Source organism: Kogia breviceps, chromosome 7 (assembly GCF_026419965.1).
Source record: "Kogia breviceps isolate mKogBre1 chromosome 7, mKogBre1 haplotype 1, whole genome shotgun sequence".
NCBI classification, from domain to species: domain Eukaryota; kingdom Metazoa; phylum Chordata; class Mammalia; order Artiodactyla; family Physeteridae; genus Kogia; species Kogia breviceps.
This window is the reverse complement of record NC_081316.1, coordinates 10,932,676-10,956,849: the sequence shown is the minus strand read 5'-3', so window position 1 is coordinate 10,956,849 and position 24,174 is coordinate 10,932,676. Positions and strand designations below refer to the sequence as shown.

Here is a 24,174-nt window from a genome sequence, read left to right as displayed (position 1 = left end):
GAGATAACATGTTGGAAATTATTGAGAACTGGAGAGCACAGGCCCCAATCAGCTCAGACCAACTACTGCCAGGTAGCAAAATAGATCCATTGCTACCAGTTTCCCGCCCGTTGAAAATAGAAGGCAAGAATCTGGAATCTTAAGTGAAATCTTCTGCATTTAAAACATCAGCAAACAATGCTTTAAAATTTGGAAAACCTTGCATGATCCAAATCTGTGAGATGGATTTGACCCAAAGGCCACAACCTTTCATCAAAAGTCAAAGGACTTGAAATCCTTCTAGCTCTCAATATCTCTAAGGGATAAGAGTGACCCTAACCTAGCAGTTGCCCTTGGGCCTAGAACTCACCAGTAATAACTTCAGTGAGGTCCATATCACGAGCCTTTCGGAGTAATCGCACAAGAGCAGGAACACCATCACAGTTTTTTATGGCAATCTTGTTATCCTGGTCACGCCCAAAAGAGATATTCTTGAGAGCTCCACAGGCTCCAAGGTGCACTTCTTTTTTGGGGTGGTCTAACAATCCCACCAGTACTGGGATACCCTTGAGCTTCCGAACGTCAGTCTTCACCTTGTCATTGCGGTAGCACAAGTGTTGCAGGTATGCAGCTGCATTGGACTTGACGGCATCCAAACGGAATCCTAGCATGGCTATCACCTCTGGCAGCTCTGGCTGTCTCCAATTTGGGGGTGGAGGCCCTCCCTTGCGCAGGCTATCCAAGCTTGCTAAACTTCCCCGTTCATGCTGGGCCAAAGGAGCCCAGTAGTACTGGTCTGATGGCACCTCCTCACCAATCATGTCTTCATAGCTCCTGCAGTGTTGGAAGAACCGAAAAGAAAAAAGGAGTACATTAAGTTGTTAAGCCTGGCTTCTTGGAGGGCTCCTGTTACCCCTCACCTTCAAGGAATGAGGAACCCCAGCTCCAGTACACTACATCCTAGCTCTCCTTTGCATAGAAAAATATACGGATCAATTTTTCTGAATGAGATAAGACAATAATCTTATTATTGCATCTGCAATTAGATTAAAACTGCCCTTTTTTTCTGTGACGTTTACTAGCTTGGAGGAGCAACAAGCATTCGGATAGTTAATCACAAAAAAGAACCAAATCCTGACTGCTTAGCTTTTGAATGATACCTGACACCTATTAAACTTCTCCAGATAGAAATTGAAATAAACCTTCAGACAGCAGAGTTAATGAAACCAACTGACTTGCTACCACAGAAATTAATGAACAATGTCTGAGAACAGCTCTCGTAAGGCCTTAGGCTAAAGGGGAAACAAGGCATTTACACACAGGGAAGAGCTGGTGGAATAAGACCCTTAAACACATGTCACATTTAAGTCTCTCCTTACCCCCTTACCCTACTTTGGAAATTATTTAAAAAGAGATGATCGAGTAAAAGCAGTAAAGGATGTCTTAATACCTCATGTGAGGACTTGGCTTTGGGATTGATGAGGTAATAAGCTTGAACATTAGTTTGCACTAGTTCATCCCAAGGTCATCTCTGCTACTTAGCAAATGTGTTTGAGACATAATTTCTAGTCTCCAATTTCTAAAGACAATACTTCCAATTCTGTCAAAATAGACACTACTGACCATCATCACATTTGGGATACCCGGTCACTATGAAAAGCAACAGACAGAGCAACTGAAGGTAAAGAAAAACATCTAACCAGAGACACCGCTTCCTATTTCAGTACTACCAACAACCACTAGAGGGTGAGTCTGTCACACTATTATTTATTCATAACCACCAGGAAGGAAGAGACCCATTATCAGTGAGCTCATCTCACTCTGTGGCTCCCACAGGAGAGAGGAGAATCCATTGTGTGGAACTCTCCAAATAAGCCCGTCGTCGTCTGCTCCGCAAAACCACCCCCACTGTCACCAAACCCTCAAGGTTGGCCTGAGCAGAGGGCCTGCCTCATAGCTGTCAACATCAACCACTCAAAAGTGATTTAAACGGACAGAGCAGTTAGTAGAAAATCACTGTTTTTTAATATCAGTGAAACAAAATAAACAGGTTACATAGCTGAGTTTTTAAAGTAGGCAACTAAACAGCATATTAAGTAAGATTCCATTTGAGTAGGGAAAAAATAAAGTCACAGTGTGTTTACATGTATAAGAAAAAGAACTCAAAGGAAAAGCATCAAAATGTTAACAGTAGTTCTTTATCAATGAATGGTGTGCTTATCTAGTTTTGTAGTGATGATGCTTTCACTTTTATTAGTATTTTAATATTGGGATCAGAGAAGATTTTGGTCACTCAAGATATTTTGACAAGTGGATCATGACATTCTTTCCTTTGTCTTACAAATAACAAAGCTGTGCCCAGAAAGATTAAATGACTTGCTTAAGGCGACATAGCTGGTGGCAAAGGCACGACTAGAACCAAGGTCTTCTGGTTCAGTACTTTCGCTACAAATCACTCTGCCTTACTGTTTTCATTTGACCTTGCATTACTCTCCTAGCCCCAGAACAGGAAGCAGCAAATGTTCTTGCTAGTCAAGCAGGTTTCCAAGTCCAGTATCACCCTGGAATAAACCCAAGAAGCAAGCCCAAACCCTCTTTATGTCAGCTGCCACAGCAAGGGACAAGAGAGAATGACCTGGCCACCAGCACCCACCTAGATCCGATCCCTCTACTAATGAGGAAGTCAGAAAAAGCAGACTTGTCGACAAAGAGAAGAAGCCAACACCCTAGGCAGACTCCTTTGGTGATAGCTGTTATCTACCACTGCTCCAAGGTGCACCAACTAAGGCCTGGTGTGCCCCTCACCCCCACCCCAGGAATAAAAGATGAGTCACATGGGAGTTGGATTTGCCGTCCAAAAGATACCTGAAAGGTGAGTGACTCAGGCTTAGATAACGAGGCCTCTACCCCTGGGCCCAGTCCAGTCTACTGTTCACCGAAGCCACCTAATGCGAGTAAAATGAGCATCAAGGCATTTGTCTTAGAAAAGCCATGACCTCATACAGAAATTCAGCAACAGCTGTTAGGGTATCCTCACCATCAAGACATCCGTAAATCTTCTCCCTTGATTCTTACCATTTCTCTGTGCCTGGAAAACACCGTCTCTGATTTATTCTGAAGCAGGATTGGCAGCCCATGGGCCACACCTGTTTTTGGTACAGTCCCAAAACTAAGAATGGTTTTCATATTTTTTTTTTTTTTTTTTTTTTTTTGTGGTACACGGGCCTCTCACTGTTGTGGCCTCTCCCGTTGCGGAGCACAGGCTCCGGACGCGCAGGCCCAGCGGCCATGGCTCACGGGCCCAGCCGCTCCGCGGCACGTGGGATCTTCCCGGACCGGGGCACGAACCCCGTGTCTCCTGCATCGGAAGGCGGACTCTCAACCACTGCGCCACCAGGGAAGCCCTGGTTTTCATATTTTTAAAAGGTTGTAGAAAGAAGAACGGCGTACAACAAAAACGACACACTGTTTGCAAAGTCTAAATTAGTTCCATTCGGTCCTTTACAGAAAAGGTTTGCCCACTCGCATTCTAAAGCAATTTTTCAAGGCAAACCACTTACCAGTCCAAACGTCAATCACTACCTTTTTCACATCACCGAAGAATCCCCAGGGATAAACAGTAAAGTCAGAATCAGTGACCTTTCAGAGTGTCAATAATGTACCTCCCTCTAAGGAAGCCCCCCCCATTTCACTTTACAATCAAATGTCAGAACCTAAGCACAAAGTGTCGGGGTTTTTGCGAGATCAAGGTTTGTTATTTTTTTTGTTTTTACTTGAGATTAAAACCATCACAGCGAAGGTTCTTATATATACCCTTAACTATCTTTTCTGGCCTAAAACCCTCAACCTTGCTCTTGACACCAAACCAGAAGCTGAAGAAATTCACAAGAACAAATATCCCATAGCCTCAGACACCAGGCTCCAAAAGGGGGTCAAATCTTCGGCAGAAAATATAGAAACTCTTGGCACAGAAACAAAGGCCGCTCTTCAGAACACAGACCAATAACCATCACAAGTTGTTTTCTATAATTAGAATATATGATTTCTACAATGAAAGAGAGACAAAAAGGCACGTCAATACTTAGTAAAATCAGAAAAGGGAAGAAAAGGGTGGTCTTCCACAAAAACAGGCAGAGGAGGGGGCCACAACTACCTCTGATCCCGAAAAGCACTTAGACGGAGAAGGAAGAGCTAGCCCTTTCTGCTGTCTTTGAAAGACCCTCTTCTTCCCTTTTTCTTGCCTACCTGAGGCGTCGCCGAGGGTCAGAGGGTGTCCCAGTCCGACGGCCGGTGCCATAATCAGACATCATGCCGTAATCCACGTCATCGTAGCCCATGCTACGCTGGTCATCCTCGAGCCCGTAAGGCTCTGGATGAAAACGATGCAGATCCACGCTGCTCCCACCTACCCGAACCTGGGGCTGGGGCCCATAGACATCCTGTCTACTGGGTGCCCGGTAACCTTCCATGCTGGGCCGGTACCGCTCCTCAATGCGGGTCACCCGGGACAGACTGCCATAGTTGTCACTGCTACTTGGATAAGCATCTTCATAGTGGCGGCTGTACCCATCAGGAGGGTAGTGGAAGTTCCTGGGAAGGGTAGCAGTGCCTGCCGGCCCCACATAGGGGCCAGGGCCCCCAGTGCCGTTCTTGCGGAAGTCACGACCCAGAGTCTGGATATAGTTGTTTGAGACTGATGAGGCATCTACAGGCAGCCCATCTGGTCCCACAGGGACTGGCTGGACTGTCCGTGTTGTCACAGTCTTCACTACTTTCTTGACCTTCAAGTAAAGAAAGAGAAGAAAAATTACTGAAGTGAACAAATTAAGCTTAAATTCTAGACCACTCTAAGAAAAGAAACAAACCTCTACCCCCAGCTCGCTTTACCTAGAAATGCCATGCAATCTACCATCTACCCTTCTCTCCAATCTTATAGGAATTTTCCAGGCAGGAAAATTGTGTGTGCTGGCAGCTACCTATGCCTCTCAGGGAAGCTACTGCAGACTCTCTTCCTCACTCCATTAGATTTTCCCATATCTCTTCTATCTTCTCGGTCTACCCAGAGATCACTTTCTTTATCCCTTTACCACACACCGGTGGCTCCTCGTCCACCCTAATTAAGTGCTCAGCCCCTCCCCTTAATAAAGACCACAGGAAGCACTCCTCCATCATCCCAGACCTTATACAAGTGTCGGCTTACTGTGGTCTCCGTGCGCCGAGTGGTTCCATCGTCCGAGGTCTCCACAGAGACAACAGACATAGCTCCCTCAGGGTCCTCCTCCGTGTAGGTCTCCACAATCTGCCCTGGCTCCTGCATCCTGGGGATGGTGCTATACAAAAGGTGACTGTGATCCTACATGGAAAAGAGAAAAAAGGAAGAGCTATTATTAAGCCATATATACTAACAATCCATCCCAATGAGAGGCACTGCCTCCCTCAAGACAGTGTGCATCTTCTAGGGGCCCCAGGATTTTTAGAGGGGTGCCTGTCCCCACTTTTGAATTTGTACAAAAGGGCAGAAGACATAATTTCCCAGTTCTCGTAATTTAACGAACAGGAACTGAGTTAACTGTAGCTACATCAACACCCAAGTGACAGAGACAGCAGATATAACTTCCCAGTTCTAGTCATCTAAGTGAACATGAACCGTATTAAACTGCAGCTACATCTACATCTGAGGGATCCTTCAAAAAAAAAAAAAAAAAGTTCACCCAGTAAGAACTTTTAAGATGAACCAGAAAACCCCAATAAGAGCTATCTTCTGAATAGCTCTATGCTATTCTTCAGATATGCCTAAGGCTCAAGATCAGCCAGATGTCAGGCATGGTTTTCTGCAAAGTAGAACCATGCCCATTCTAGAAAAGGGATGTAGTAATTGACAGATCAAATACTGGCTCAATGGTCATTACAATTAATTCCAAAATAAAACTACACTTATACTTTGAAACTCCATTTTTAAATTTTCCTAAATGAAAGAAACTAATTACCGGGAGCTTACAATGTGCCAGGCACTTTAGAAGACACCAATATGCTCTTCAGCTGAGGAAGTAAGAAAGATATGAATAAGCAACCCAGACCTTGAGCCAAAAGAATTACCTGGGGTCCGTTGAGTTTTAGATCTGAAAATTTCTGTCGCTCAAGGTCAACATCGCCCACAAACCGGCCGTTCTGAAACATAGCCCACAAGAAGACAATTCATTTTGTGGCCTTCTTTTGCTCTATCAAACACAAATGATCTTTTTTCCAAACAGGAAAAGGCCTTTCAAGAAGACATTTGTGGCCTGGAGTCCTTCTGTCAGTACAGATAAAAGAAGCACATCACTCCTTAGACTTCCCACCTCAACATTGGAACCGGGCCTAGAAGAACTCTGGCAGACTGGGTCTCTGGAGCACAGGAACGTAAGCTCGAGGAGGGCAGAGGTTTATGGTGTGTTTTGTTTTCGGTCAGTTTTGTTCACTGTCTCCCTAGTGCCTTGATCAGTGCCTGGCACATAATAGGTACTCAAAAACTATTTTCTGAATAAATAGCAGAGACTCAGATAAGTTCCCCACAAAATCTTTTTGGAAAGCCGTAGGAACGTAAGGAAACTTGGAAAGCCTAGGTTGGGGGGTTTCCAAAAGCCTTCTTTATTGTTTCATGCATCTTCATGCTCCACAACCACTGGAAATTCCCATACCAGGCAGCTTTTTAAAGAAAGAGGCAAGAAACATGAGTTTCTCTTTCCAAGTAGAAAGAAAACAAGTATCTCAACTCCCCTCAAGCAGATGTCTCAGCATCTTCATCACCAATTATTAGAGCCACAGAACACGTTCAAAAATGTCATTCTTAAGTTGCTCTGTCTTAAACGGCAGGAAATAATCTAATAACATTATACTACGTAAAAAGACACTTGACTACTCCCTTTCAAAAAGGATACAGTGAGGTTCGGACACCTTGGGAGACTCTTCCCCCACCCTACTCCCATTACATAGGGAGTGTAATGCTGTAGGGAAAGGAAGTTAAACATTACTTTCAGGAAGAAGGAAGGGTGTGGCTTCATTGCTGAGCAGAAGTTAAAAATAAAAGAGAGAGAGAGAGAGAGAGAATCCATGTACTAAATCCTGGAATTCCCCACCACCTCCAAGGCTGAGCAGTCCTGCTCTCCTTTTCAATACATACCCCTCCCTCAACCCTAACCCTCTATTCTTGTTCCTATAAAAATCCTAGGAACACTGCAAACACACTGCTTCCAAATTCCTGATCATCCCCAAATGGAATTACATCCTCTCACTCAACACGCTCCTTAGCGTGAGGGACCTTCTCCATCTTAAAAAATAAATAAGTAATCAATGAAAGGACTTATTGGAGCATGAGTACTGTTCTTAGTTCCCATCAGAGATCTCTTAAAATGAAGTCTATCAGGCAATGCCTACTACACACACACACACACACACACACGAAACCTCAGACAGATTACATCACAGCGAAGTCAGACTACAGAAACCATAGGAAACACAAGATACTTCTCATTTCTAACACCGAGTCTCCCAAGTCACATCAGAGTCAGCCAACCCAGAGACCACTGGCTCCTGTGGTTATTTGGGTTAAACAGCAGCACGATGCTCCCTCTCCAACTCTAACCAAAAGAATTAACAATGACCCCCTTCCTCCAAGACATGATTTGCACAGCCAACGGAAAGAGTATGGAGCAGGAATACACAACTTATGAACACTGCCACACCTTCTGAGCAAACTGTTCTCTGAGGGACAATACAAGATGCCCAACTTCCCCAACCACTAAGCAGGCATTTAATTTCCTGAATTTCTGATATGGCGGGGGGGACACACAAGAAAAAAAAAAAACAAGTAACCTGAGTACAGCTTCAAATTATATGATCTGCCATTACGAGAACTGCATCCCAACCCAGAAACCCCACTCCAGCAAACAAGAAGTCAGATGGATGCTTCTAGAGGTAAGTCCACCCAACTCAGCACAGCAGCAATACTCCCTATCTCTTAATCAATATTTATCACCCCTGTAAAGGTTATCATGAGGCATGGGCACTGGACAGCCCATAACCACGAGGAGAGCAGTTTCCCAAGAAGGATTATAGTCTCTCTATGACCATGCCAAAGTCCTACCTGCAGGTCTGATGGAGAGAGGGGTTACCTGATGCCGGCGCGTGAGGGTGCCGTTGGCCATGAGCGGGTTGGCATCTTGTGGTGAGACCCGGACGCGTTCCAGTTGCGCCGAGACGTGGCGCCGTTCCTCCTCCAGCGCCCGGGTCAGCTTCTCAAACTGGGCCTCTTGTTCCTTCACAGAGGCCAAGATGCTGGCGGTCGACTCCACCTCTGAGTCGTCCATGAAGGTAAGGGGCAGAGCCGCCTCAGGGCAGGGTAAAAAGGGAAGGTGGATCACAGGGGGAGGAGGAAGGAGGGAGAAGGTCCCCCTCACTTCACACTACCGGGAAAAGGTAAGAGAGAGGAGAGAAAGAAAAGGTCACAGGTCAGAGAAGACAGATGAATTATTAATCCCAGAGCCAAAGATGCCCTCTCGTGGTTTTACTGCAGCGTAGGAAGAGAGCCACCACCAAGCCTGGACCCACCACCAGTGTCTGTTCAAGCAGGATCCTTTGCCCATTACCCTCTTTAACACCCCGCCAGAAATAACTATTGAAAGGAAAAGTGCAGCTAGATCCAAGAGAGAATGTGCCCAAGGGCTGCAGTCATGACATGAGTTTAAAATTAGGTTATTCTCCCCTGGAAAAATGTGCTGGCATCAACTCAATGAAAGACGTAACTCCACATATAGGCAAGCACACACTGTCCTGCAGGGGCAAAAGCCTCCTCTGAGATACGGGGGCAGTACAGATCTTACTTAACCGCTCCCAAATCTGAACACTGAAATTGCTGGAGTGGTGGCAAAATATACTAAATGAATATGCTAAATTAAAACGTCGATAAGAAATGGATGCAGTAAAAAAATTCCCACCATCAAAGGCAGGAAATAAATCTAAGGCCCTCAAACTGAATACATTTATAAAGGGACTTTTCTACGTTTAAAAACTCTACTACAATATTGAGGGCAGAATGTGTGCCTTGGCTAACAGAGGCAAGACAGCAACAGAACAAAAAGGTCTATGTGTAAAAAGGCAACATTTTCAGTGACCTTCACATCTCTCTGTGGAGTAGGAAAAGGAGCATTATATTAAATTATAAAGTTATCCCTTGAAGTAGTTCGTATGCTAACCTTCAACTAATAGCTGGAACTTCCTACACCTCTGTTATCCTGCAGAAAGCTCTAAACAGGCTACATTTTTACCTCTGTACATATTCCAACTAAGGGTAAATATCCAAGTATCTAGAGGGTTTATGTGTACCACTTCCGCAATAAATGATATTCAGAAGCGAAGAGTCCCCCATACCCTATTACATAAACTGCAAGCTGGCTAGTAAGTGGAGGGGCACTGTAGTCATACTGGTGGACTTAGCAGGGTTTCTCTCTTATAAGCTGGCTACAAGAGACTTTCTGGTCAGTCCAAGATATACCATGTTGAAAGGCAGGTTTTAGAATAAACCCTCTCCCGTATTCCCCACCCTCTCCTCAACCCCTCCAGAAAAAAGGCACTTAAATTTTTTTTTATTCTTAATAAACGTATTTACATACACACCTGTTAAGAGAAGGTCGTAACTGATTGGTTTAACAGAGAACAGCCCAGTCTAGATTCAAAATATCATGGGAGAAGCATCCCAGCCACCACAGCAAGGAGGAAGCAGGAAGAAGAGAGCTGTAGAAATATTTGGAGGAAAAACAGGAATGAGAGGAAAATAAAATATACCTAATACATTTTTTTTAAAAAAAAAGGAGCAGCAAGGGCAGGTATGGGGGAAAAAAACAATCCGGGAATGGAAGGGAGTAATTTAAAATACGACTTGGAATTGCTTAGTGTGACAAATGCCCTTTGGACTTTGCTCTGTTTTCAAATACTTGGACCTTGGTTGTAGTTTTCATTAAAACCTGGATTCTACTGTCATGTCAGAGTTCCTCTACATGCATTTCTGTAGAGAACCAGGAGCAGGTCATAATATGGATATAAATTCACTTACCCCCTGCTCCCAGCAACCAAACTGGGAAGGAAAAGAAAAAAATTGCTGTTGGAATGCCCTTCCCCCTCCTTCCCACCCCTAAGGCAGAAACCTCAAAGCCCAGTCCCAGCATGCCCACAAAGATACTGAGAAACCAATGCAACAGGCGTCGTGGGGAAGACATGTGGGGACTAGCCTAGCTGAGCCCTTTGCTTCAGTCCCTTTCCCACGCTCCCCAGAACCCTACCAAGCACGATCGCTTGGGCCTGTTTGCTTTAGAGTATATGCAGTATTCAGCAAGCAAGAGTGCCCAGAGGAAATGATAAATAGGTGCCCAATAAACTCCTTAATTAATTCTCCATCACCAAGACTCCTTCCAGTGGATCTAAATCCAAGAATGTGGCAGTCTTTTTTCCAAAGTGCTCCTACCCAGGCTCTGGGCTCCCACGGTCACTTATCAACTCCTGTTCTTCCTTTAGGCCCAAAGCCCACTGTCACTTTCTCAATTCCCACCCTACATTCCAACAGGCCACTCAAAGGTCTTTAATAAGTAGCCTTATTTTTTTTTTTTTAACGTTGCTCCCTCTTCATCTCTATTACTTCATTTGCACTTGTCCTCATCTGCTATGTACAATGACCTATGAACCTTCCAAACCAAGAGGACCCTGAGCTGGGGAGATTCCCCCAGTTCTGGGTTTCAACAGGGTCTGTCTCAACTGTAGTTATTAGCACTCTGGCAGTCTCCGCCCTGTAATCTTCTTTGCTGATTAATAAAAGACCAAACTACCACTACTATCAAGGCATACAGTGCCAACACTTGCTGTTGCACAGAGAAACTGTCACCCTTCCATAAGATTGCCACTTTCTGCCCCCACAACTTTAGCTAATACAATACGGGGAGTTAGGAAGGGTAGTAAGGCCTCTACCCAGGGCTCTAGGTCGGGAAGCAATATCTGGAAAAACATCAGTTTCTCCCATCTTCGTGGCTTTAAAAGCTGACCACCTGGCTCTAATTTGGAGAAGGAGGCAGAAAAGTTAAGAAAAAGAAGATCAGATTCCTAGGGCTATCAGCATGGGGGGAATTTTCTGCCTGAAAGAGGGCGGAAGCAGAGCTTTGCAGGACAGAACTGGACTCAGAAGACAGGTCCCAGTCCTGGCTCTGCAACTGGCCAACAACGGCAGTAAGTCACTGCCACGTTCTCATCTGTAAGACTCCAATACCACCATCCCCGTCTAACTCAGAGGTGCTGTGAGGATCGCCTGAGAATTTAATGCTATACTAACGTGAGGTATTAAGTTGTTTCAAGAGTTAGTTTCTATCTTCCAATTACATTACTTAATAGTAATGCCTCAGCCCAAAACTATTTTGTGAACTAGTAGACGAAATTAACTGGATCAAGTGCATAACTGGGTTCTAAGGAGAGGATGAACTGGTTTCCCGACCCCAACACTATTTACTACTAGGAGGTTCCACCTAGACCAGTGTTTCTGGGACATAGGGTGCTTCTCTAAGTGCCTGGCAGTTATCACAGAATTACACATCTGCTATCATGAGCTCTCGATTCCCTGTATGAGGCCTTAGCAGTTTATTACTAAGGAGAAAGGGAAGGTGAAAAGAACTAGCAATTACTGAATGTTTTACATTTATTATCCTGTCAATCCTTACAGCAACTCTAAGGAAGTTTTACTGCAAAAGAGAAAACAGGCTATAGGTGTAGAAATTACCCAAGGTCTCAGTTAATAGCAAATTTTGAACTTAAATCCAATATAAAATGGACAGTCCGGCACCTCTCTCCTACAACTCTTACGAGCTTTCTACCCAAACACAGGAAGAAGGGAAAAGAAAAAGTTTCCATTTATCTTTAGGTTAAAGGGTTATCCACAATGTCTACAAATAAGAAATAAGTGGGAGAAAAGAAATAAATGGGAGGAAAAAGAAAGCATATGTAGGGGAAGAGAACGAAGCAGTTAGGCAAGATGTATAGTACACCACCTCACAACTCAGAGACTTGAGAGTCTTCTCCATGTCAAACATACACATCATAAGAAAATTACACTACAGACCAGAATCTGCAAACCATTAACTGATTTTGGCAGTTAGAATCAGGAAAGCCTTAAGACTACAGGCCAACATCTTTACAGGTTGGCCACTTATTATTTTCAATGGATTACACTTGCTCTCACTTAAAAAAAGTTCATCGGGAATTCCCTGGTGGTCCAGTGGTTAGGACTTGGGGCTTTCACTGTCGTGGTCTTGGGTTCAATCCCTGGTCAGTGAACGAAGATCCCGCAAGCTGAGCTGCACAGCCAAAAAATTTAAAAAAATTTAAAAAGATCATCAAGGAATTGCCAAGGTGCAGGAGAGGAGCTAAGTGAACAAGTGAACCTTGCAATTCCCCTAACACTAGATTTTTCTCAGAGTAACTGGTTTTACTCTTTTTTTAAAAAAAATACTTTTATTTTATTTATTTTTTATTTTTGGCTGCAGTTGGGTCTTCGTTGCTATGCGCAGGCTTTCTCTAGTTGCGGTAAGCAGGGGCTACTCTTCGCTGCGGTGCACGGGCTTCTCGTTGTGGTGACTTCTCCTGTTGCACAGCATGGGCTTCAGTAGTTGAGGCATACAGGCTTCAGTAGTTGTGGCGTGTGGGCTTCAGTAGTTGTGGCATGAGGGATCGGTGGCTGTGGCTCACAGGCTCTAGAGCACAGGTTCAGTAGTTGTGGCACATGGGCTTAGTTGCTCCACGGGATGTGGGATCTTCCCGGACCAGGGATCGAACCTGTGTCCCCTGCATTGGCAGGCGGATTCTTTACCACTGCGCCATCAGGGAAGCCCTGGTTTTACTCTTAACAAGCCATAGATCCTATAGACCTACGAGTCTACAACAAGGCTCCCACATTCAAGCAATGACAACAGTAAATATTCAATCTCTTCTGAACTAGAAGAAATTGAATTAAATCAAATACCCAGAAAGACCAAACAGTTCGACAATGCCAACCAGGTAAAGTGGGAAAAGAAGAAAGTCACTTGCCAATAGCACAATCCCCACAATGACTTGTTCTACTGTAAACTGGCCATAGAAATATAATTTGAAATTATAATTTTTAGAGATTAAGAACATAAACTTTGGAATCACACTGACTGTGTTCAAATCCCAGCTCCACTGCTTCTTAGCTATATGACTTTGGGCAAATCTCTCTAATCCTCAGGTTTCTTTTCTGTAAAATGGGAAAAATAAAATACATAGGGTGGTTGTGAGGATTAAACGAGACAATCCATGGAAAGTACTTAGAAAATGTCTTGACGCACAGAAAGCTACTGCTACCAATACAATACTATTACAGATAGTTAACACAAGAGACTAGAGTTTTGGTCGTGTTGTTAGGGCTCCTGAATAAACCACACATCTCCACATGTTCCCCTCTCCCACTTACTGTAGCTCTGTAAACTACAGGAATCTTTCACACTCTTAAAGGGAAAAAAAAAAAAAAAAAATTAAAGTCCAGGCCAGGGGTCAAAAGACCCTGAGTTCAAGTCCTGGGTCTGCCAAAAACAAATTGTGAGACCTTGGAGAAGTTACAGATAACCCCTGTAAGCTTTACTTTTTATTACTTTTCAGAGTTTAGCTTTAATGGGCTAATATATGTAAAACTATAGGCTGGGTAACTCTGAACCTCTCTCCCACCTCCATGCACTTCAGATAAGTATAGCCAAAGAGATGACCAGAATCAGGCATATAAGCCTCTGCAAAAAGCAGAAAAATTATTTGTCTTCAGGTGGAGAACTCTAAACCTCGTAGAACAGTCTTTGGGTTCTTAGGAAAAGAACTGTTATCTTCTGTAGAGCCAGGTCCAAATGCAGCCCTCTTCCCTTCTTCCTATTTCTTCATTATGAAATCAAAACCTATGTCATAAAGTTATCTATCCCTTCCCTCTAAATGCAATGATAAGCAAAATTCCTCTTCTACATCACCCCAGGGATTTCAAACTGCTTTTTAAAAAAGCACACTGAGCCTTCTACTGAGGAATACCAATCAATAAAATATAGCACCTGTAACACTACAGAACTGTATTACATAACATTCAAACCAAAAAAGGTAGGTCTTCCAAACACCTAAAAAGCATTTATTTGCCTTAAGTGGCATTTGCCCCAAGTTCAAAGCAATTAATGCTGTTCAACCACAAACAGAGAAAATGGGCACCTTATTTTTAAATCAAAAGGAATATATTTCGTCAATAGTTTTTCTGTGGCTTCTTATCACAGAGCGCTTATACCAAAGTCCAAAGTCTTCGTACTCCACCCACCACTTGATGCTCCACCATCCAAAGCTTAGAACAATTCAAAGCTCGGTCAGAACAATTCTCAGATTTCTCCCTGCTGGAAAGACTCACTCCCACACCAACCCCAAGTCTACGAACGTGACTTGCAATAAGATGGAGAAAGGACTGTGCTCACTTCACAATCTCATGTCAGCTGGGCACTTCTCATAATTACAAAACTGACATTCCAGAAATGGCATTGTCTTAGGTGTTCAGCAGTTTCTGTGCTTCCCTGGGGATCTGCTTTATGATAGGCTCAGCTTCTCCACTTAAGGACACTCAAAAGGCTGACTGAAGGAGTCTCAGTTTTACAAGGAAGGACTAGGTCTCACTGTGTCCAACGCAAATCTGATGAATTAAGGGAGTCTCTGGCAAATCACCCTCCTCTTAGGAAAGAGTGATCATTCTATCTCAGTGGAGTTTCAGAGAAAAAAAGGGAAAATAAATATATGAAAGGGTTTTTTTGTTTTTTAAAGAAATACTCCTTGTTAAAAGGCGGCTGAGGTAGCGATCTCTATAGGTCACTAGGACACCTTAAACATTCTAGTTACCTGTCAGGATTTAAAAGGAAATCTGTGACTTTAAAAGGGAAAAAAAAAAAAAAAAAAAATCACCTCCACCATCTTGACCCTAAATTCAGAAACCAGATGGAACATTCTTTTTGCTCTCTTATCCCCTCCCAAGTATTCTGGGAACCCCCCAAATAAGATACTAAAATGTCTAAATGCTAGACTGGCTTTGAAGCAAAGGAAGGGTGTGGCTCTCAGCTCCTGAGGGGGCCCAGGACTGAAAGGGTAGGGAAAGAAACAAAACCTGCTTCTCTCTGGAGCGTGTATGACACACACACAGGACTGGTCTAACAAGTCCTTCTGATCTCTCAGGCCAGGCCACCTCCTTCTCCTCCCCCACCACCCACGTGCCTCTCCAAGGCCTTCCACTGGGACAGATAACGCTGAATTTTCTCCCAATCCTGAGAGTCTGAGACACATCAAGTTACTTACCTGTATCCCTGTTGCAACCCTGCCAAAGGCACCTCACGCAGCCTTATAAGGAGAAAGCAGAGCTTTAGGGAGAGGCCAATAAGGAAACAAAGATAAGAAGGAGGGGCAAAAAACAGAGGGAGGTGTCAGACTGGAGGAAGGGGAGAGGCCAAATGCCTTTCTCCATTCTACAAAGGAGGGGAAAAGAAAGGAGGTCAGGTATACAATGGTAAATTAGAAAAAGTCTAGTCAAAATGGAACAGTATGGTTTAACTCCTGTGTCATAAAAGAGAAATCCTAAAATTAACTAGGACACCTTACACTCTTCCCTACCCTAGGCTAGAGGAAAAAAATTCATGGAAAAAAAGCTTAACCTTAAGATTTACTAGAGGCCACCCCAACTGTTTCAGCTCACAGTCTTTTTTTTTTTTTGCGGTACGCGGGCCTCTCACTGCTGTGGCCTCTCCCGTTGCGGAGCACAGACTCCGGGCGTGCAGGCTCAGCGGCCATGGCTCACGGGCCCAGCCAGTCCGCGGCGTGTGGGATCCTCCCGGACCGGGGCACGAACCCGCGTCCCCTGCATCAGCAGGCGGACTCTCAACCACTGCGCCACCAGGGACGACCCTCACAGTCCTTTTTAACGTGGCAGCTTCTCACCAAACCTAACTTTCTCTCTCTGGCATTCCCACCATCTCTCTTGCCCATCATTTGAAGATGACTTGGAAAAGCTGAAAGCATGTAACTGAATCATATTTACAGTCCAGCTTCCTAAGAAAGGCCTGAGCCCTGAAAAGAGCAACAAGACACCCCTTCCATTAGGTTTAGAGTATGCCTCCCTTTTGAGACAAGCAAGAGAGAGAAGGTGTGAGTCTATGAAGAAATCATAGGAAATATGAAGGTCTTATTTCAGCTCAGGGCAGATAGCTGAAGGAAATGTTTCTCCTTATCTAAAAGAAGAAAATCTGACCTTACAGGGGGAGAAAAGTTGTGAGTCATTAATTACTGACCTCCCCCTATAAATTATCACAGATACTCTTCCCAACAACCTCTGAGGTAATGTTGGCCCCTTTTATAGATGAGTAAACAGTCCACCAGAAGTACTGGCTTCCCTGGTGGCGCAGTGGTTAAGAATCCGCCTGCCAATGCAGGGGACACAGGTTCGAGCCCTGGGCCGGGAAGATCCCACATGCCATGGAGCAACTAAGCCCGTTTGCCACAACTACTGAGCCTTTGCTCTAGAGCCTGCAAGCCACAACTACTGAGCCCGTGTGCCACAATTAATGAAGCCCCTGTGCCTAGAGCCCGTGCTCTGCAACAAGAGAAGCCACTGCAATGAGAAGCCCGCGCGCCGCAACTAGAGAAAGCCCGTGTGCAGCAATTAAGACCCAATGCAGCCAAAAATAAATTAATTAAATTGAATTAATTTGTTTTTAAAAAAGTATTCACTATCCTGGCTCAAGGTCATCATATAACTAGTAAGTGGTAGAAACGCATCTCTTCTACTCCAAGTCCATGTTCCTTCTCCTTGATAGAGTGAAATGAGTATGAACTTTCCATGCTTCCTGTGGTTAAAAGTCATTCTAGGGGCTTCCCTGGTGGCGCAGTGGTTGAGAATCCGCCTGCCGATGCAGGGGACACGGGTTCGTGCCCCGGTCCGGGAAGATCCCACGTGCCGTGGAGCGTCTGGGCCCGTGAGCCATGGCCGCTGAGCCTGTGCGTCCGGAGCCTGTGCTCCGCAACGGGAGAGGCCACGACAGTGAGAGGCCCGCGTACCGCAAAAAAAAAAAAAGATAAAGTCATTCTAACTCAAATAGAGAAGGTAACCAAAAGTAAACTTTGGGGGGAGGAGGGGAGGGTAGTGAGAAAGGATGAGGTGGAAGCACCTAGACCTTTGGGTATTGCCTTCATTTTAAAGAGCAAGACCTCACTCAATTCAGGAGAAGACTAGCCAGAATTGAGAAATACCTCAGATTCCCCATTTTAAAAGGAAAAAGAACTCAGGAGAAAAGGTGAGAGGAGCAAAAACAATAGTATTACTTGGTACACAATCACCTACTTGTCCACTGAAAAGGCCCCCTATAGAAATCTGGCTACTTGCCACATTCTCTAATCACAGCTCAAGAAAGAAATCTAATCACAAATATCCCTACTCTCATTTTTAACGTGACATCTCCCTAAACCAAAAGCAAAGATCAGATCAGAGGTGGGGTGGGAAACAGAAGGAAGTAGAAGCCGGGAAGACTGCTGGCCAGCACCAGAACAGAGGGGAGGGATTGTTCTAGCGGTATGTTAGCAATCTGCCTCCAGGGCAGCTGTCCTCCTGGGTAATCAAAGCCCGGCTTGTGTGTGTGCTCAGGGACTAGCCAGCCTGGCAAGAAGCTGAGGACTCAGCCACCCAATCCACAAAGTGAGAAGAGATGCCTGCTTCACAGCTGGAATGGAGGGCAGGGAAAACACAAAACAAGAGGAAAAAGTGGCAGGAGGGGGTGGGGGGCGGGGACAGAGAGTGCTACAGGTGCTATTTCAGTCTAGACAGAGGGGAAAAAAAAAAATCCTAGGAAACTACCAACCATTCCCTAGTTAAGCGCAAACAGAGGATTGCCAGTACCTCTCGATACTAAAATAGAAAATGGGTAGGTTTCTCCAGCTCTGTACATAGTAAGCTGTCAACTGGAAGGATGAGACCTAAAATGTAGGGCCCCAGCATTGCCTGTTTCTCTCTACCCCTTTCAGACTCAACAAGGTATCTGCAATATACACAGTGAATAAACATAATATAAATAAACATCTATCTCCTTCTAAAATTCCTTTCTTAATTAAATCCTAGAGATCTATAAATAACAGTCGCACACATAAAAGTCAGTGAGATCCCCAATCCTAAGAGATCGAAGCCATTTATATAACTCAAGTGCTAAAATGCAAAAGGCCACAGTCAGAATTCACACTCCCTAATCCCTCAGAGTAGCTAGACGATCCGAGACCCATTAGACACACAAAGGCTGCTCTCTTCTCAGTAGAGCCCTGTAGCAGGGCTGCTCTCCAGGGACAAAGAGATTTCACAGGAGAACCACAAAGACATCGCCCCTCTCCATTCCCCCACTCCCAGCTTTCTCACTTCCTGTCACAGTAGCACCAGACCACAGTCTCCCAGAAACAAACAAATACAAAGTGCTGGATTCTGGGCTTCAAGCCAACTGCATTCCAGGGCATCCTGTCTACCAATCACCAGCCAGAGCTCCCCCTTTGCCCTGCTCAATTCCTTATCATGTTCAGGGAAAACAACCCTCCTCCCTGCCCCAACCCAACACTACATAGGACGAAGCTCAGGCCTTTAAGAATCAGCAGAAAGATCCTGTGTGAAGATCTAAGGGTTCAGAGGCGCTGAGGGGATTTTCAAGATTCCTACTTAGCTAGTTTCTTCACTTTGGAGGCTGCGGATCTTAAAACTGGTATTATGCTCAGCTCAGCTACGCGGGATACATCTCATAGAAAGCTTCATCATGGCAATCTGATAACTAACCTGAATTCAGTCAATGGAATATTCCCACCTGGAAAAACTACTTTAGGACACATCCTCTGTCAACTTCTCTATCACCCATTTCTACTGTTTTCCAAGTCTTTCAAACTCTTTTCCCCACAAGCATAAAGCTGATTTTTTTTTTTTTTTTTTTTTTTTTGTGGTACGCGGGCCTCTCACTGTTGTGGCCTCTCCCGTTGCGGAGCACAGGCTCCGGACGCGCAGGCCCAGCGGCCATGGCTCACGGGCTTAGTTGCTCCGCGGCATGTGGGATCTTCCCGGACCAGGGCACGAACCCGTGTCTCCTGCATCGGCAGGCGGATTCTCAACCACTGCGCCACCAGGGAAGCCCTAAAGCTGATTTTTTAAGAGGCCCCAAATAGAACAAACAAAGGCAGCAGACTCCACCCTACAAAGAGGCAGAATAGGTACCAGCAGATGCTAGGAGCAAAGTTCTCTACTTCCCTAGGGAATGAAAGGAGGCCCACTAGGAATTGCACAGTAGTTCTTACAGCAGAAAAAGTCAACACAACAACAACAGCTTTTCCTGCTCACTACTCCCCCTGGAGTGGATCAGGGGCTGTAGATTTGGAACCTCATCAGAAAAGAAAGCCTCCCTTCCTAGTAAGGGTCCACAGCTGACAACAAGAATGAGATAAATGATACATTTTTCTGTTATCTTAAACAAGCCCACTGGACGTTAGCTCTAAACTTGAGAAGCAAAGATGCAGATAGAAGTCAAGTTCTATTTAGCCAAAGATTCTTGAAATCCAAAACAATACCCTTTGCCCCCAGGGCTCAATTCTTGCATAAAGCGTAGTTTATAAGGCTCAGCACAGAGTTCTCAAACCAGAGGGACATTCCAGGCAACTAACTAGTAATACACTATCATTTCTCATCTTTTCTCCTATCTTTCTCCTACACTCCTTTCCCCTTCTTCTTGGATCTGCTAGAAGTACTCTGTGCAGAAGCCTGATTAGGATAGTACATGCTGATGCAAAAGGAGATAAGTCTAAAACAGCACAATTAGAAGGAATTAGTCCATATCTGGCTATGATATAGGCAGATGGAAGGAAATGGGGCAGGTATACACACAATAGTCAGCCATTCTAGGACTGGATAGAAAAAAGAATATTTAGCAACACTACATTTTAGAACAGAACTTAACAGCAGGGCCTAGCCACTGCAAACTCTATCACTGAAGTACACACACAAAAAAGTTAGAGATCTCTTACCTAGCACTAAATCGGACTAGCTCCCTTTTTCACTCAAGAATAATTTTAAAAATCAGTTACAATTGTTGGTATTCTTATCCAATTCTCCCTTATTCATAGCACAGGCCAAATAAATCAGTCAATTAAGTACTACTGTGTGAGATGGTTATATAAAAAGCAGATAAAAATAATAGTAGAAGAGTTTTCTGAGATACTTTAAAAAAAAAAAAAAAAAAAGAGGGTTACAAAAGACACACCCCAGACAGAGCTGGACACACCCTTATCAATGCTGTTACTGCTACTCCAAAAGGATGCTTAGCAGGTTATCTGCCTCAGATTGAGTAGGTGAGACAGAAACTGCATGCTGACTCAGAAATATAGAAACCCCACGATGGGAAGGAGACCAGTTTAGCCAACTGATCGCAATTCAGCACAACTTCATTAAAAGTCCTGGTCTACTTGTACCTCTGGCTGTTTGCAGACATTTAGAAAACCCAACCAAAGGAATAACAAATGGGTAAGGAGAAAGTCAATGGAAGGGCCCGAGACTTAAGCTGAATACTCAATTGTTGGAAAAGTATGAATCTGTTTTGCTATATAACTTCCCACATACCCCTTTCTCTCCAAGTCAGGCCCAAAGCTGAAAAAACTGGAGGGGAGGCAGAGAAAAGAATGTGATTGGGAAAAGGTTTTGCTACATTCCAACTAGCCAACATCCCACATAGCATTAAGAGTGACCGAGAATCCAATCCCACTACTGAGAGTTGCTAGGACTCTGCTAACACACATCCAATTCCTCTACCACCCTCCCCCTAAACACCCTGAAAAGCAGCATAATTGAGATAGCTTGATGAAGGCACCAGCTGTTTCCACCACTCTCCCTCCCCCCAACCCCAGAGACCACAGTTCAAACTCACATCAAACACTGTAATACAATTGGCTAGTAGGAAGGAGAAGCCAGAACTAAAATAGCAGGAAGAGTGCCAACTGGCCCCACTTAGAAGGTATGCTTTCTTGGCTCAATTTAAAATAAGAAACTTTTGTCATCCACTCCCCTCTGCCCAATTATGTTCTCCTTTCCACAACCTACCCCTCAGTGTCAAATGGATTTCAGTTTCTTCCCTACAAATCCTTGATCTATTTTCAAATGTTAGGGAATACAGGGGAGGTATAAGGTTGAACGTAAAATAATGTCTGAGAGATTGGAAGCCTTCCTGGACTGCAAAAGCCAAACCTAGCACAGGGCTATCACATAAGGGCAAGTAGACGGAAGCCCACACAACACCCATCACCGTGATTTAAGCAGGGAAAGAAGGGAGCAAATGCTTCTGCTACTGAACATTGATGATAACCCTATTTCCCATGGAACGGACAGCCAGCTGAAGTATTAACGTGATCAGCCCCTCCCCCACCCATACTCTAAGTTGACCAGCATTAGCCAAGGAGGAAGGGAAGGAAGCCAACACTTCCTTTTCAGACAGGAAGTAACATTGGCCCTTCCTGTTGAGTTTTAAACAAATTGTCCAGCTGAGTTTCAATGTTAACATCCTCTCCTGAATTTGTTCCACAATTTCAAAATGGAGAGGGGAAATGTTGATATAGTCTAAAAATTTCCCTTCCCCCTAAGAGGCAAGTCCTCTATTCCATACTAAGTGCTGGCAGAATCCCCAAATCAGGCGGTGACATCTGTAATTCCCAAACAATATGGGATACAGAGGTAGAAAACTTCAAATTAGCCATGTTCTTACCATGTCTACTACCATCAACTCTTCTTCTCTACTTCTTATACTAAGTAAATAACCACCCATCTGAGAAATCATATAGATATGCAGCTTAACTCAAATGTTCAGATTTTGTAGTCCTCAAGCCTAAGTGATCAGAATCACCTGGGAAGCTTTTTTAAAAATACCATCTCCCAAATCTACCTCCCCATCCCTCATACCTCAATTTCTGGAGGGAATGCCTCAGAATTCATGTCTGCAGGGAGCCCTCAAAGTGATTCTGAGAGTCAGCTATGGGAACCCCTGTACTGGCCTATGCCTGACAGCCTCTGATCACCACACTCCTCTCCCAAGAAGAGCATTCGTTATAAAATACATTATTTGGACCCACTTTACTATTCAGCAGACAGCTCATTATTCAGTCTGGATTTGAAAGCATGGATTTAACTATATAAACGGCCAGAATGACACAATCCTAAATGCTGTATTCTAGACTCAGAACCGAAAAGGAAGAACTGTCTCACTTTGGAATCCTGAGTTGCTACAGTGGTGGACATTCCTATTTACACTGCAGACTGGACAACCCAACTATTTTTTTTTTTTAATTTAACATACAGAGCTGGATATTTTATTTAATAATATGAAAATCCAATGAAATCTTATTAAATATTTTTATAAAAATGAAACTATACACAATTCTAGGATTCAGTGTTCATCTAGTTGCCAATATAAGAAACAATTTCATATTGCATGCATGTTGTGTCACATATGTACATATTTAAGAGTAATACGAGTTATTAATAATCTAAAATGTTCCGTGCCACCACGTAACCTGCAACTGTTGTGAAGACAATGTGAGGACCAATTTGTAAACCCAGTTATTTTTTAAATGACTCAGTTTAACTTTCCTCCAAGGAACAAAGAGCTGTGCCACATTTCCAAAGACTGTTCCACATTCCATCCCCAAGGAAGTCCGAAGTCCTAAATCTAGCATTCAAGACCCTAGATAATTTTAGCCCAGTTGACAAAAGAAGTAACAGAAACTCTGGATTCAAGTGTTACCTCTGACACTTATCCAAGTCACTAACTTCTGGTTTGAATAAGGGTAAGTGGGTAGCAAGATGTTTTTAGAAGAGGCATAAAGAGAAATATTTCCACAAAGAAGCGTGTCACTGAAGACTTCGGAAAGAAGAATGGCATTGAAAGACGTACTTTCAAGACGACTACAGACATCTATAAATGCTGAAGTAATACGCATCAAGCGGTCATTTAAAGCAACCTCAAAATTGGGGGGAACCTGATTGCCTAGAGTATTTCCTGCAAGAGGATATACAGTTACCTGACCAAAGGAGAAGACGATGGAAGGGGGAAAAATGTTTCCTGATTGAGGTCATCGCCCAAGGATGATACTAAGTAACAGAATGACAACTAGATAGTTATAATTAAAGAGAAGAATAGAGGGTAACCAGGTCAAGTTCTAGGGCTAATCTCCAAACAGAGAGAGACAGAGAAATTCTTTCACTGAAGGACAGGCTAGCTAAACCTGCAATCTTGAGAGGGAAAGTAAGAATGGGTGATTCAAGACACAGCTACTCTGGTAATCAAATATCCTTTTACTTTCCATTATGGGGTTGCCACAGAACAGCAATCACTAAACAGTTGGTGCTTCTTCTTCAATTCCCACCAAAGCCAACCAGGCCAAGTGGTTCAGCAATATGCTTTAACAACCATTACTGCTTAAACACACATGTAGAAAGGGAAAAGAGACATACAGTTAGTTATCAGGATTGATCATGTCCCCTGACGTGCAAGACAGAAATATGGATACGGTGGCCTATAAAATGGTACCTGAAGCCATTTAATCCCAATGATTAGGGCTGCAGGGAAGCAGGAGCTTTTTGGTCTAATGAGCAAAACAAAAAGCAGCAGATAAGCGGGGTAGGCATAATACTTGGTCATAAACCAAATCAACAAATGTACTCACTCAAAAGGAAACTCAATGTACTCAAAAAGAAGGCTGCCACTTCTACTATTCATAGAAATTTGAATCTGTAGATAAGAAGGTGCAGAAATAGATTTCTCGAGGGAAGAAAATTTTGATCTCACGTCCCCAAAACATACAAGCTTATTCTAAGTAGTTGCCTTACTTTTATCATTCTCCAAGACAAGGGTCATCAACCTATGCAAATTCTGCTACTTTGCAAATTATGTGCTGACTCTACTCACATGCAACTTCTGCAATGGGACAAAGACGGAGGCTGGGCCACGTGTTCCCTCAACTCCTCACAAAGCCTGCACAAAAAATTGTTAACAGCTGTCGTCTCTGGGGTCTGAAGTGAGGAGACTTTTCTTTGTACCGTATGGTGCAGGAAGAGGTCCT

At 43.9% G+C, this 24,174-nt stretch overlaps 1 protein-coding gene across 13 annotated transcripts in view; it reads right to left on the bottom strand.

Moving 5' to 3' along the window:
• Positions 1–24,174, bottom strand: part of CTNND1 (catenin delta 1) — a 52,307-nt gene that overhangs the window by 14,109 nt on the left and 14,024 nt on the right. For 10 of the 13 annotated variants that reach the window (XM_067037279.1, XM_067037273.1, XM_059070439.2 and 7 more), the window contains 6 exons: positions 9,631–9,747; positions 8,130–8,420; positions 6,076–6,147; positions 5,180–5,332; positions 4,225–4,760; positions 350–813 (listed from right to left, as the gene is read on the bottom strand). In XM_067037279.1, the coding sequence (XP_066893380.1) occupies positions 350–813; positions 4,225–4,760; positions 5,180–5,332; positions 6,076–6,147; positions 8,130–8,324 (1,420 nt within the window). In that variant the 5' untranslated portion in view covers positions 8,325–8,420; positions 9,631–9,747. The remainder of the gene's footprint in view (positions 1–349; positions 814–4,224; positions 4,761–5,179; positions 5,333–6,075; positions 6,148–8,129; positions 8,421–9,630; positions 9,748–24,174) is intronic. The other 3 variants (XM_067037283.1, XM_067037282.1, XM_067037281.1) reach the window with 2 other exon arrangements.